General features: G+C 39.0%; 1 protein-coding gene across 1 annotated transcript in view; it reads right to left on the reverse strand.

The window, feature by feature from the left end:
- Positions 1–14,535, reverse strand: part of ipo8 (importin 8) — a 103,762-nt gene that overhangs the window by 57,596 nt on the left and 31,631 nt on the right. The window contains exons 4-7 of the mRNA XM_060839996.1: positions 12,376–12,534; positions 9,403–9,559; positions 3,566–3,655; positions 254–348 (exon numbers count right to left, since the gene is read on the reverse strand). Coding sequence (XP_060695979.1) covers positions 254–348; positions 3,566–3,655; positions 9,403–9,559; positions 12,376–12,534 — 501 coding nt within the window. The remainder of the gene's footprint in view (positions 1–253; positions 349–3,565; positions 3,656–9,402; positions 9,560–12,375; positions 12,535–14,535) is intronic.

The raw sequence follows: 14,535 nt of genomic DNA on the forward strand, positions 1-14,535 counted from the left end.
TCTCCTTAAATTAAATGCAGAAAAAGGGACATGTGTTCAAAAGAGGGAAAGACAAAATTTAGGGCTGATATCTGAAAGTTTTAACATAAAATCATTTATTCCTGGAATGGGTCAATGATTACAATTATGCAATCCTGCAATCAATTAACAATGATTACAATTATAAAATCCTGCAATCAATTAACAGCTGGATGTTTTGACTTTCTAGGATACACGAGTTTAGATGCGCTAAACAATACATTTTTTGATCTACCTTTCAAAGAGTCTTGTAACCAAGTGCAAAGCCCATTTCTTACACTTCCACCATACCAGCTCAGGTCTGTCATCTTCATCTACCTGCAATGTTTCCTGTAAGGTTAAGGAACAGCTGAGAATGCATTCAACTATTTTTGTTCTATAGCATACAGTATATTGCACATTCGCTCATGTAAATGATTAGTCACAAAGTTATGACATTTCTCAAATTTTCTGGATATTCAACTAAGTGTTACACCATCACTACATCTTCAGGGTAGTAGTTAATGCTGCACTGTTATCAAGGAAATCAGGGTTCACGAGATTTTTTTTTCGTTCAGATCAGAATCAAGTTTCAGTTCAGGAAAACAGGTGCATCCTAGTAAAAAGGACTTTGGTTTGTAAAACCTCAAGTCTCATCTGCAGGAAACTTTGAGCTTTCAGAACTGAAGAGGGACTTAGGCCATCAGAATTGGAAAGAAATCTCTAGGCTCTCAAAACTGAAGAGTCTGTTAAATAAGGTATTAAAGACTTAAGACAGAAGCAACGGTTTATTGGGATTCAGTACCTGTAACAGATATTGCTAGGAAGCAAGTTAAAACTTTGTTCTGCCACTTGTGTTAAGATCTTTCTAAACTATAATATAGAGTTTTGTTTTGCTTCCCTTTCAGTAAAAAAAAAGCCTTTTGATGAAAGAACATTGGCAGACTTGTGTGAATATGTTCAGTGTCTAACCATCATTCTCACCAACTGCAAAAAGCCTCATTTCACTCTGGGACCCCACTTTTATAGTATTAACATTTGTTAGCATCATAACAATATGCTAAATGTTTCAGGCCAAAACACCAACACGTACACATTATTATTAGTTCTATCCTGTCACTTTTTAAAATTCATTTGCTTGACCAGCATTTATTGCCTGTCCCTAGTTGCCTTTGAGAAGGCAGCGGTGAACCAGCTTATTGAACTGCTGCAATTCACATCCTGGCAGACAGCACAATGCCATCAGGAAAAGAGTTTCAGGATTTTGACCCAGCAGTAGGGGAAGGAACAGTAATATATTTCCAAGTCAGGATGGTAAGTGGCTTGGAGGGGAACTTGCAGCTGGCAATGTTCCCATGTATCATTGCATTTGTCCTTCTAGATGGAAGTGGTCATGGGTTTCAAAGTTGCTAAGGATCTTTGGCGAATTTCTACAATGCATCTTGTAGCTGGTACACACTGTAGGTACTGAGTGACAATGGTGGAGGGAGCAGATGGTTATGAATGTGCTGCAAATTAAGTGAGTTGCTTTATTCAGTGATGATCATGCCACTGAATGTTAAAGGGCAATGGTGAGATTGTTTCTTTTTGAATATGGTCATTGCCTGGCATTCATGGTGCACAAATATCTGTTGCCATTTTTCAGCCTGAACCAGGTCATGTTGCATTTGGACATGGACTGCTACAGCATCTAAGCAGTTGCAAATGGTGCTGAACATTGTGCAATCATTAGCGAACATGCCTACGGTAGAGGGAAGGTCATTAGTAAAGCTGAAGATGCCGAGGCTTAGGGCAATTAAGAGTATCAGCAGAATAATATTGTAACATGTGCAACTTTCCAAAATAAAGTCCTGATGAAGGGCTTATGCCTGAAACATCGATTCTCCTGCTCCTCAGATGCTGCCTGATCTGCTGTGCTTTTCCAGCACCACACTCTCAACTAAAGTCATGGTTTCCCAAATTAAAAGAAGTTATGATGCTATCGTTGGTCAACCACACCCTGGGGTCATTCAGTTATCTCTGTGATTCTATTAATACTAATATGCTGCTAATTATTTTTTTTTTGCATGTATTAATTTCAGTCAGTCCCAACCCCGAACTGAACATTATAGTTTCCTGGTGGTGTTGGTGTGTGCGTCTCTTTTTCCATTGTTTATACTAATGCAGAATAATTCTTAAGCATGTCTGTGATTTTCTTGCTTTCATTAACAATATCATCGCTATGATTTTCAAGGAATTCACATTGTTCCCAGTTATCCTTTTTCCTAATAGCTGCAAAGAGAGAATTAATTTTGATGGTTCTTATTCTTTGGCAGTTTCCTTTCACACTCTGCTTGCAGCTCTGAGAATTTGCTTTTGTTCCTCTTTGCTGTTCTTTGTACATTTCCCATTCACCGTATGTGTGCTTAATTTTACATTTTAAATACGTTTCCTTTCCCTTTTACATTGTCTATTAGTTGTGCCTTCCTGTTTTTTTCAGCAAGTAAAACACGTACATTTTGAGATATCAACGGTTTCTGTATCATGTTAAAATCTGTTTCACTGGTCGAACCTTTTACTCATTAACAGATGTACCTCATGATTAGATTATTGTGGGTAGTCTGTTTCATTACAGTGATGGCAGCCCTACCTAAATATAGATACTTAGATGATGTTTTGGATTTCTTTCCTTTAAACACTATATTGATCTAATAACGATCAAATGAGACAGATAGTGAAGCAGTAACAAGAGAGATGGGACAGAAGGAACAATTGGGAGAGAGGAGAGAGAATACAAAGCAAAGAACATTAGAACAAACATATTAGAAAAATAGAGAGAAAGAAGAATCAGACAAATGGACAAAAAAAATGTGATAGGAAAGAAAAGCCAAAATAAGAGAGCATAATCCAGATTTCAGGCAAATCTTTGAATACAGAATATGATAAAGGTCACATCATTTCTGGCCTCTTTGTGTGGTGCTGGAAAGGCACAGCCAGTCAAGCAGCCTCCAAGGAGCAGCAGAGTAGACGTTTTGAGCGTAGGCTCTTCGTTTCTGACCGCGTGTGCCTTTCCAGCACCACACTTTTTGACTCTGATCTCCAGAACCTGCATTCCTCACTTTCTCCTTTTCAGTCCAGAAAGTTGGTCACCCGAATTTAGATCAACAAAAATGTAGAGGAGCTGGTGTTGGACTGGGGTAGACAAAGTTACCTGATGAAGGAGGAGCGCTCTGAATGCTACTGCTTCCAAATAAGCGTGTTGGATTATAACCTGGTGTTGTGTGATTTTAAACTACATCAACAAAGGCAAAATAATCTGTAATGAACAATCATCCTTTTCTGACAGAGCACAATGACAGGAACTTGATGCATTACTTGAGAGACTGAGGTTCAAAGCTAGTCTTAGCAGTACAGGAAGTTCCCGTATGACTAAAATGTCTGGTATTTTCAATCCCTCTTATTTCATAGAATGAATAAATATAACTGCTGATCCATCTGCGCGCGCGTGCGCGCACACACACACACACACACACACACAATTAGACGTTCAATACAACAAAGTAAACATTTCATTTCAAAAAGCACTTACAGAAGGAACATCACGGTCAATGATTGTTCGGAATATTTCCATCCATTGAGTCATGGTTTGTCTATTTACCAGTTGCAGTGGTAGTGTGTACTAGCAAAAGGGAGCCAGAAACACAAGTTAGTTGAACAAATCTCCAAAAACTAAATCAAACTGTCAGAAATTTCTGGTTAGAGATGTAGTCCTTTCCATTTAGTTACTTCATATTTAACTGATGAGTTTCAAGATCAGTCAAACATACAACAATGAAGATTACCAAATGCTCTGACTCAAAAGTTAATGAACAGTAGGGCAATACAACTTAATGATAATGGAGGGTAAATATATCCGGGAAAAATTACTGAAGAAGAGTTTGTTTCCTCTTACCTCTCCCAATGTAAAATCCTAAGACAATGAGTAAGTTTATTACCAGAACCATAACAATGATGGAGGATGGGAGAAAAGAGAAATTCTTCCATTTTTACCTTCTACTTTAGTGATTCACTTTTATTTATTCATGGGATAAAGGTTAGGCCAGCATTTACTGCCTATCCCAAATAGCAGTTGAGAAGGTGGGATGCGCTGCCATCAGGAAGCACTGTAGTCCATTTCATATAAGCACATTCACAATGATATTACAGAGGGAGTGCCAAGTCTCTGAAACAGTAACAGTGAAGAAATGGAGATATATTTCCATGTCAGGATGGTGATTAGCTCAGGTCGTAACTTGCAGGTATTCTGCTGCCCTTGGGTTTAAAACGTGCTGTTTAAGAAGCCTTGGTTAATTGTTGCAGTGCATCTTATACATGGTCTGTAGCTCTACTAATAAGTGTCATAAGTCAAGGGAGTAAATGTTTGTGGATATGGTGTTAATCAAGTGAGCTCTTTTGTCCTAGTGGTGTCAAATTTTTTTATTAAGTGTTATTGCAGCTGCACTCATCCAGGCAAGTCAGGAGTATTCTATCACACTTCTAGCTTGTGCCCTGTAGAGGTGGTCAAGCTTTGATGAGTCAGGAGATGAGTTACTTGCTGCAGGGTTCCTACAGTTTCACCTGCCCTTATAGCCATTGTATATTATTTGGCTAGTCCAGTTCACTTGCTGGTCAAAGATAACATTCAGGAGGTTAAGACTGGATGCTTTCAGTGATGGAAATGCCACAGAATGTCAAGAGATGGTAATTAGATGCTCCTATATTGAAGATCGTCATTGTCTGGCTCTTGTGTGACTGAAAGTTCCTTACCACTTGTCAGCCCAAGTCTGAGAGATATTGTTCAACTCTTGCTGTATTTGGACATGAACTTCAAGGGGAGGATTTGCAAATGGCGCTGAACATTGTGTAATCATCAGCAATCATCCCCACTTCTGACCTTATGATGGAGGGAAGAACATTGAACCATCTTTAGCTGCTTCATCTATCTAGAATACTACCCGGAGTTCCTCTACTACTGCAGTAATACCCTAGAGCTGAGATAACTGACCTCCAAAAACCACAACCACGTTCCTTAGCACTAGCTGTAGCTCCAACGAAAGGACAGTTTTCCTCCAATTTCCACTGATTCCAACTTTGCCAGTGTTTCTTATGTAACACTTGGTCAATTGCAGCTTTGATGTCATGGACAGTCACCCTCACCTCACCTTTTTCCATTTATCTCCCCTATCTACAATTGACTATACCAGCCAGTGTGCTCGTCAAAACTCCTTAATTACAAGATTTGTTTTGAAAATATGATAAGGATTTATTCTTTCAAAGATACTTGATATTTAGTACTGCTTCAAGAACTTACATTTTAAAGGACTGTAGAAAAATGGTTTATTTCAAGCTTTATGGAAATACCTGGAGTGGTTCTTTTAAAGGAAGTAACTGCAAGTTCAATATGGACTCTCAAGTTTTTTTTTAAAATGCTTATTTGCATGAAATCACAAGACTGGTGAAAACTGCTTGCTTTTCTGTAGAGAGGCCCTAGATCATATTTTTGCACAATGAGTAGTTTGGAGAATGGAAACAATTCCAGGGACTGTTTTTGAGCAGCTAGTAACATGGAGGTTGTCTTGTTTTATAGGTGGAGGGAAGCTTCTGGAGAACACGTTGAGTTGGAGAAAAGTCTACTAATATCAGTGGAGTTGGAGGAAAACTTACTAACAACAAGTTGTCTAGCTCATCTCTCTCAATTCTGAGTGGAAAACCCTCTTATTGAGTTCAAGGTGAATCTACTCCTTCTTTTGAAACAGAGATTGAAGAAACATTAAATTTACAATTCCTGAGCAAACCGTGCCTGCAAGACTCCAGAGACAGCCATCCATGATTAGTGAACTGACCACATGTGTCAGAAATCAGAGCAACAAACTCCAGACTCTGTGCTTTTTATGTGCTTTTGTTGATAAGAATAATCCATTGGCTAAGTATTTTTATTTTCAGGGAGTCAATCTTTCCAGAAAAATGTATTTTATTTCTCTTCCATTTTGAGAAGAGAGAAAGTGTTTTGCATGTGGAAATTGTTTAACAGGTAAGTGTTTATACTTCTATACTACTGTCTATATTAACCAATTGTTGCACCGTAATTAAATAAGTTTTGTTTCAATAATAAACTAATGTTTATGCTCATTACAAGACCTGGTTGATAGATCTTGTTGTTTAAGTAGGTAAGAATTTTAATTGGTGATCCTTGTAATTAAAAAAAGTATTTTTATTTTATGTTTTGTTCCATGGAATCGTGGGACTACAGTGATGGTATACTATCCTACAGCTGCAGTTGTAACAGTTACATGAATACAAAGATTTTTTAATAACAATCATCACCAAGGAGTAAACGCCTCCTCTGTATCAGCTATTGGCACAGGGTACTGAACATCCCTATGCACCTCACTTCAGTATTATTCCACACCTTATCTGCCATGAACGCGTTAGGAATTATGTTTTTGATTCATAATAAATAAAAATATTAATAAATTTAAAGAATTTAATATAATACATTAAAAATTGAGTAACAGACACAAAGTCATGAACAGAGTGATCTCAATACTCTTACGTTTTTTTATAGTGGTTGAAATTTATAAGTGCTTCATTAATCTGTTGTGTGCTGTCTGAAGTTGTGAAAGGCTCAATATAAATGAGAGTCTTCCTCATAATTATAAGCATACAAATTTTATCATTTGCCAAGAGGGATACAGTTATGATGAATAGCACAGCATTAGTGCACGTTGATTCACTTCAATATATTGGAAATGCCAACATTTCTGCATGGAGTGGGTAGCCCTACTCCTGGTCAACTCAACCCCCGTCAGAATCATTGCTCCAAGCAGAGGAAAGCCAGCTCAAGGAGTAGTGAAGCTATTGGTGCAAAGTTAGAACACAGGAAGCCATTCAGTTCTTTAAGACAACACAAATTCTTCGGGGGAAAAAACAAGTACTGTATATATATTATCCTTCTACCCCAAAAGCCCTGCCATTTTCCCTCTTTTCAAGAGTGCGTTCAAATTCTCTTTGAAGGTTATTAATGAAGCTATTTTTCTGACACTACATTCCAGTTTGTAATAGATCATAGCGTATTTTGGATGGAGCACTAGAGCAGGTCTGACACATCTCAGGGTGCAAGACTCTTAGCAGTCACTAAGAAGTCATCAATGCTTGCAACTGCTCTATAGAAACCCAGAAACTGCAGAAAGATCAGCTGAATTTAATTTCGAATTTTGCTGAAAGTGGAAGCCTAAAAATCTTTACACAATTAATTACATAAACCATCTTTGAAACAAGGTGTGAATGTTTAATATTGCTTGGAGGACTAAGTTTTGAAAGACTGTGGAAAACAGAATTATTTCAGATTTTGTGGAAATATTTGCATTGGTTTGTATAAAAAAGGTCATTGGAAGTTAGTGGGCAGCACGGTGGCACAGTGGTTAGCACTGCTGCCTCACAGCGCCAGAGACCCAGGTTCAATTCCTGCCTCAGGCGACTGACTGTGTGGAGTTTGCACATTCTCTCCGTGTCTGCGTGGGCTTCCTCCGGGTGCTCCGGTTTCCTCCCATAATTCAAAATTGTGCAGGTTATGTGAATTGGCCATGCTAAATTGCCGTAGTGTTAGATGAAGGGGTAAATGTAGGGGAATGGGTTTGGGTGGGTTGCGCTTCGGCGGGTCGGTGTGGACTTGTTGGGTCAAAAGGTCTGTTTCCACACTGTAAGTAATCTAATCTAAGTTCATGGTGGACATTGGAGATTATTTTTAACAGGCTGCCTGCAAAATAACATGACTAGTGAAAACTGCTTACTTTGTTGCAGACTCCTGCAGGGGCTGCTTTGAACAGTGACTGGCTTGAGCAGGTGCTTGTTATCTAGTTCAGTTGGAGCATAGCACTTAAACATGGATTACTTCAGTATTTGAGGAGTCACAAATGGTGCTGAACTACGTGCAATCATTGGCAAACATCACCACTTTTGAGTTTATGATGGAGTCATAGATGAAACAGCTGAAGTGCTTGGGCCTGAAACGGAGATGACTGACCTCCCACAACCGCAACCATTTTCATATGCGACAGATACGACTCCAACCAGCACAGAATTCACCACCGATACCAGTTTTGCTCAGGGTCCTTGATGCTACATGCTGTCAGATGTAGCTTTGATGCAATGGGCTGTCACTCTCACCTCACCTCTCGAATTCAGCTCTCTTGACTGTTTGAACCAAGGCTGGAATGACATCAAGAACTGAGTGGTCCTGATAAAATCCAAACTGGGTGTCACAGAGCTTTTTTTTTTCGTGTGAAGTGATTAGAAATTAGTTCTAAAGCAGGATCAATCCATCTGAGGTTGTCAGAGTAGCAAAAAATCTTGTGCTTTTGATGTGCGTGATTGTGTGTTGGACTGGCATATTATGTTCAATTATGGTTAGATAGCAACTAAAGAATGTTCCACTTCTTCAGGACCCTCAAAGTAAACTCCATAAAATTAGTTATCCAATAGAAAAACTGCTCCCTTTATAGTATCCCATCATGAAGTGGCTAAATTGTAACTGCAAAGCAAAGTGCCCTGTTCCTCAACAGTGTGAGCTTGAATGTGCAGTTTCCAAAGAAGATTCGACAGAGAAAGATTGCAGAGGAAAGTGGAGTATGTAACAATACCAGGCTTTCTGTAAACATGTCATTGCACTTCAGTAACCTGTCAATACTCAACGCTAAACACAGTAAGAATACTCAGTTAAACACAGCATCTGAACAGTATCAACACGCCCAATATGTTAAAAAGTTAGGAATTTTGCATATAGTGAAAGGAGAGCTAAGATTTATATAGTCTTTCATGACTCCAAGATACCCAGTATGCTTTCAATTGATAATGCATTTGTCATGTGTAATCACTAATGTAGGAAGGGTGACAACCAACTTGCACCTCAGATCCCAGTATCAGCAATGTGCGTGGCAAAGGGTATGATGTATGGAAACCAGAATGGCAATCGAGTAGTAAGAAAAAGACGTTATTAATAAAGACACGACAGGACAGCTGGATCAGCTATTTAACAGGGGCCATTAAAACCTTCTTGCATTCATGAACTGATTACCTTATGAATCGCCGAAAATGTGGAACAAGATCAGACACTATCATGGCCACATTTATTAATATCAGCTATGCATTTCTTGATAAATTGAACTCAGAGTCTTGATTTGTTCTCTGGATTATCAGTCAAGGTATAGTGACTACACTACTAGAGATTGTAAATCCATTCATGATCCACTCTCTCCCTCTGGCCTAACTGTACAAAGGTAACTGGCTAACATTCAGATGCTAAACTAAATTGCCTGAACAAATGAAGATGCAGAAGGCAGCCCCAATAATTGAGAAATGCATCCCTGCTATCCTGGGTGTTGTTCATACCTGAACAAGTGCAAAGAAGATTTTCAGGATCTGCTTCTGTATCAGCACTGACCAATGGGATGCATCCGGCAGAAGCTGTATAATTTGCTGCTGAATTCGTGGTAAAAACATTTGCATCGCTGCTATCAGAGGATCTCGTTCTTCTGCCTTCTTGAATCTGATAAAACAAACCAAACGGATTCAGCATCTCCAACAACACTCAAGAAAATTGCCACAGGACAGGACAAAGCCATCCTGCTTGATTGGCACTCCATCCACCACCTTCAACGTTCATTCATTCCACTAATACAAGATGGGCTGCAGCAAACATCTACTTCAGCACCTTCCAAATCCACTGCTCCTATCACCTAAAACAAAAAAGGCTGTGGATGCAACCAGCTCCTGCAATATTCCCACCACTATCCTGACGTGGAATGGTACTGCTTTTCTTTCACTGTAACTGGGTCAAAATGTTGGAACTCTCATTAGCACTATGGGCATTTCTACAACTCATTGACTGTTCAAGGTGGCAGGTCACAATCACTTTCTCAAATACATTTAGGAATGGTCAACAAATGCTGATGTAGCAGCGATACCCATAATCCATGAACAAATACTTTTAAAAAAACCTAATAATCTTCTCCCAGCAACAGCAATCAAGCTCTACTTCAACTTCAATATTGTATTTATTTACAATTAGATTTTGTGGTCTTAAAAATGCTATAACATACTGCAAATACAGCTCAAAATTTGCAGAGAAATTGTGATTTTTAAATCCTTATTTTTCAAAAGGTTTGACATACTTTCAGCGCGGTCGCAGGAAATTGAAGAGTGATAATGGTGAATCTACCACACTTTTAACGCGAATTCCTGTCTCAGACTCAACTTCAGTCCCTTATTTATTTTTACAATTTCAATTAAAAAAAGACAAAAGAGCCAGGAGAGAATCATAAAGCATTCCATGAAACCAAATTAACCATTGCCAAATTACAAATTTGGTATTTGAAAGCTGTGTAGCCTCCATTACCCAGAGTTCCCACAGGACTGATTCTTTTAAATTATGTTACAGCCCACTATCTCCATTGGCACCATATATCATTGCCTCCCTATGAACTATGTCAAGGAAGGTCTATTGTAGTCAGCATTATTGCTATAGAAAATATTACAATCCTATAAGCCTCACACTTAAATAAAATCAGGTCTATAAATAGCGGCTAGCAGTACAGAATTTGAGTAAGGCTGAAAATAAGCAAACACATGATGCTAAATGTTTTTGTACTCATCAAGACAATTGCAAGAAATACTCAAATACAGGGAAACTAACATCCTCACCACATAAGAATGCTGACTGGCTGGCAAGTGAATTCTGATTTGATGAGGCATTGCCATGAAAGTGAGAAAATGAGGACTGCAGATGCTGAAGAGTCAGAATTGATAAAGAGTGGTGCTGGAGAAAGCACAGCAGATCAGGCAGCATCTGAGGAGTAAGAGAGTCAACGTTTTGGGCATAACCCTTCTTCAGGATGTCGACTCTCTTGCTCCTCAGATACTACCTGACCTGCCACCAATTATTATTTCCCTTTACGTTTGCACTTATTACAAATTGCCCTGATAAGTTCAAGATAAAATGTCTTTTTTTTAATAAAGCAGCAAAACCAGTTTTGAAAAAAATTATTTTATTGAAAATGAAAACAGAAAACTCTGGAAATCCTCAGCAGCATCTGCAAGGAGAGAAACAGAGTTCATGTTTCAGATCTGTAACATTTCGAAAGAACATTTATCTGCAACATTAACACAGAGTGTTGCATTACTTGTACAGATGTAATGGAGAAAAAAAAAGAAGTCTCTGCAGGAAACAGCATCAAGGTTAGTAAAGGTAATTGTGAGATTCGAGAAAATATAGTCAAATAGGCTCATTGTGAATACAGATTGATAGCATCTCCCCAGAAATAGAGACAGGGAAATCAGGATAAGGGAAGTCAGAGATAAAGCACCTAAAGACAAGAGAAGGACAATTGAAGGACAGCTCAAAGACATCTTCTGTGTCAGGGTGGGAGAGCAGGAGCTAGCACCAATGTAGGCATCATTGTACGAGAGAAAGAAGCAAGGGTGGAGCCTGGCAGGACTGAAACAAAGAATGCTGTATATGTCCCACAAAAGAAAAGGTCAATATAGATAAGACCCATGCTGGATCCCATAGCCGCATCTTTTTATTTTGAGGAAATGAATGAAATTGAATTTGAAGTTGTTCAATCTGTGAGAACAAGTTTAGCCAGATGGAAGACTGGTTAGTAACAGGTGGTCTTAAACTATCCTGATGAGGTTTGGAGATGAGAATCACCAGAAAGTCGTACCATAGCAAAAGATTACAGAATTAAAACATGAACTCGGTTTTTCTTTCTCTCTCTCTCTCTATAAGTGCTGGTAGACTATTAGGTATTTCCAGTATTTTGTTCTTAGTTCAGAACTTCGGCACCTGTACCTCATGTACCTCACTGTATACTTTATGAACTACTGTTGGTATTTTGAAATTGAGTTTCAACTATTGCACAATACTATTTTGTTTTAAAAGCTATGGCATTTAAACTCAGTTTCTCTTGCATGAAAACATTTTTATCAAAATTTAATCAAAGCTTTTTATCATGCATTCATTAAGACAATTTGTAAGAATTGCAAATGGAAAACAATATTTATAGCTAGCTTCATGACAATGCCATGCCAAAGCAGAGTCAACCAATCAACACACTCATACATTGTTATTTCTTCTTTACTCTGATGTTTGGTAAAAATCAGCATCCTACACTGAAAAAAAGGACTCTAATCTGCAGTCCAGATTCTAAGTGAACTCTTTCTACATGTGCAGCTCTAATCAAGTCCCATTATTGGCTTAAGAAAATTACAATGGTTGCTCAATGAGGTCCATCTTCATCAAATTTTATTTCACTTAAAAATTAATCAACACAACAAAAAAAGAAGTATGCTGTAGATACTTACTCATATGTCCTGACCAGCTGATATAAACACATCAGACTGCCAAGCCAGCTTGCATTATTTGGAGACTGGAGGAAAAAGCCAATTTTGTCCACCACTGCCGTCCAACGCCCTGGGAAGTCGTACTTAATGATAGCACGAAGACAGACAGCCAACTGAGACCTTCAAACATTACATTAGCAGATAAATAGTCACATGTCCATGAAATACAAACTTCATGATTGTTCTGCTGCACATTTGGCATGCCCGAGGAAGGATGGCCCAACAACAAAACAAGAAATAAATCAACAAGGCACATAATGGGAGACAGGAAATTGCAACCCCTGGAAAATTTTGAGATATATAGATTACAAGATCATAAGAAATAGGAGTGGAATCAAGGCCATTCGGCCCATCGAGTCCACTCCTCCATTCAATCATGGCTGATGGGCATTTCAACTCCACTTACCCGTACTCTCCCCGTATCCCTTCATTCCTTGCAAGATCAAGAATTTATCAATCTCTGCCTTGAAGACATGTAGCGACCCGGCCTTCACTGCGCTCCATGGCAATGAAGTCCACAAGGCCCACCAATCTCTGGCTGAAGAAATGTCTCCCCATTTCTGTTCTAAATTGACCCCCTCTAAGGCTGTGCCCATGGGTCCTAGTCTCCCCCCTACTATTGGAAACATATTCTAGTGTCTACCCTGAGCCATGCATTATCTTATAAGTTTCTATTAGATCGCCCCTCCACCTTCTAAACTCTAATGAATAAAATCCCAGGATCCTCAGCATTCATCGTATGTTAGCCCACCATTCCAGGGATCATCCGGGTGAATCTCTGCTGGACACGCTCCAGTGCCAATACGTCCTTCCTGAGGTGTGGGGCCCAAAATTAGACACAGTATTCTAAATGGGGCCTAACTAGAGCTTTATAAAGTCTCAGAAGCACATCACTGCTTTTATATTCCTACCCTCTTGCGATAAATGATAACATTACATTTGCTTTCTTAATCACTGGCTCAACCTGCAAGTCCACCTTTAGAGAATCCTGGACTAGCACTCCCAGATCCCTTTGTACTTTGGCTTTATGAATTTTCTCACTGTTTAGAAAATAGTCCATGCCTGTATTCTTTTTTCCAAAGTGCAAGAGCTCGCATTTGCTCACATTGAATTTCATCAGCTATTTCCTGGACCACTCTCCCAAACTGCCCAAATCTTTCTACAGCCTCCCCACCTCCTCAGTACTACATACCTATCCACCTAACTTCATATCATCAGCGAACTTCGCTAGAACGCCCCCAGTCCCTACATCCAGATCATTAATATATAAAGTGAACAGCTGCAGCCACAACACTGAACCCTGTGGGACATCACTTGTCACTAGCTGCCATTCTGAAAAAGAATGTTTTATCCCAACTCTCTGCCTTCTGTCAGACAGCCAATCCTCAATCCATGCCAGTAGCTCACACTGAACTCCTTATCAAAGGCCTTTTGGAAGTCTAGGTAGATAACATCCACAGGGCTTCCCTGGTCTAACCTACATGTTACCTCTTCAAAAGAATTCTAACAGATTTGTCAGGCACGGCCTCCCCTTACTAAATCCATGCTGACTTGTTCTAATCCAACCCTGCACTTCCAAGAATTTAGAAATCTCATCCTTAACGATGGATTCCAGAATTTTACCTACAACCGGGGTTAGGCTAATCGACCTATAATTTTCCATATTTTGTCTTGATCCTTTCTTGAACAAGGGGGTTACAACAGCAATTTTCCAATCATCTGTGACTTTCCCTGACTCCAGTGATTTCTGAAAGATCAAATTATTGTATTTAGCCCCATTAGTTAGTCTAATACTACATCTTTAAAGATGGTGATGGCATTTAATTCCTCCCCCGAATTCTTTAGCTGGAATATTCCAAGTATCATCAACCATAAAGACTGATTCAAAGTATCTGTTTAATTCCTTTGGCATTTCCTCGTTCCCCAAAATTATGTGGCCACATTCATTTCCTAAGGGGCCTATTTCATTTTGACCTCTCTCTTTCTTTTTATATATTTAAACAAACTCTTGTTGGCAATTTGCATATATTTGACAATTTTTTTTCTCTGTCTTTATCAACTTTTTAGTCTGCCTTTGATGGGTTGTGAAATGCACTCTTCAGGGCTATTACTGACCTTGGT

The sequence above is a fragment of the Hemiscyllium ocellatum genome, chromosome 19, assembly GCF_020745735.1.
Source record: "Hemiscyllium ocellatum isolate sHemOce1 chromosome 19, sHemOce1.pat.X.cur, whole genome shotgun sequence".
In the NCBI taxonomy this organism is placed as follows: Eukaryota; Metazoa; Chordata; class Chondrichthyes; order Orectolobiformes; family Hemiscylliidae; genus Hemiscyllium; species Hemiscyllium ocellatum.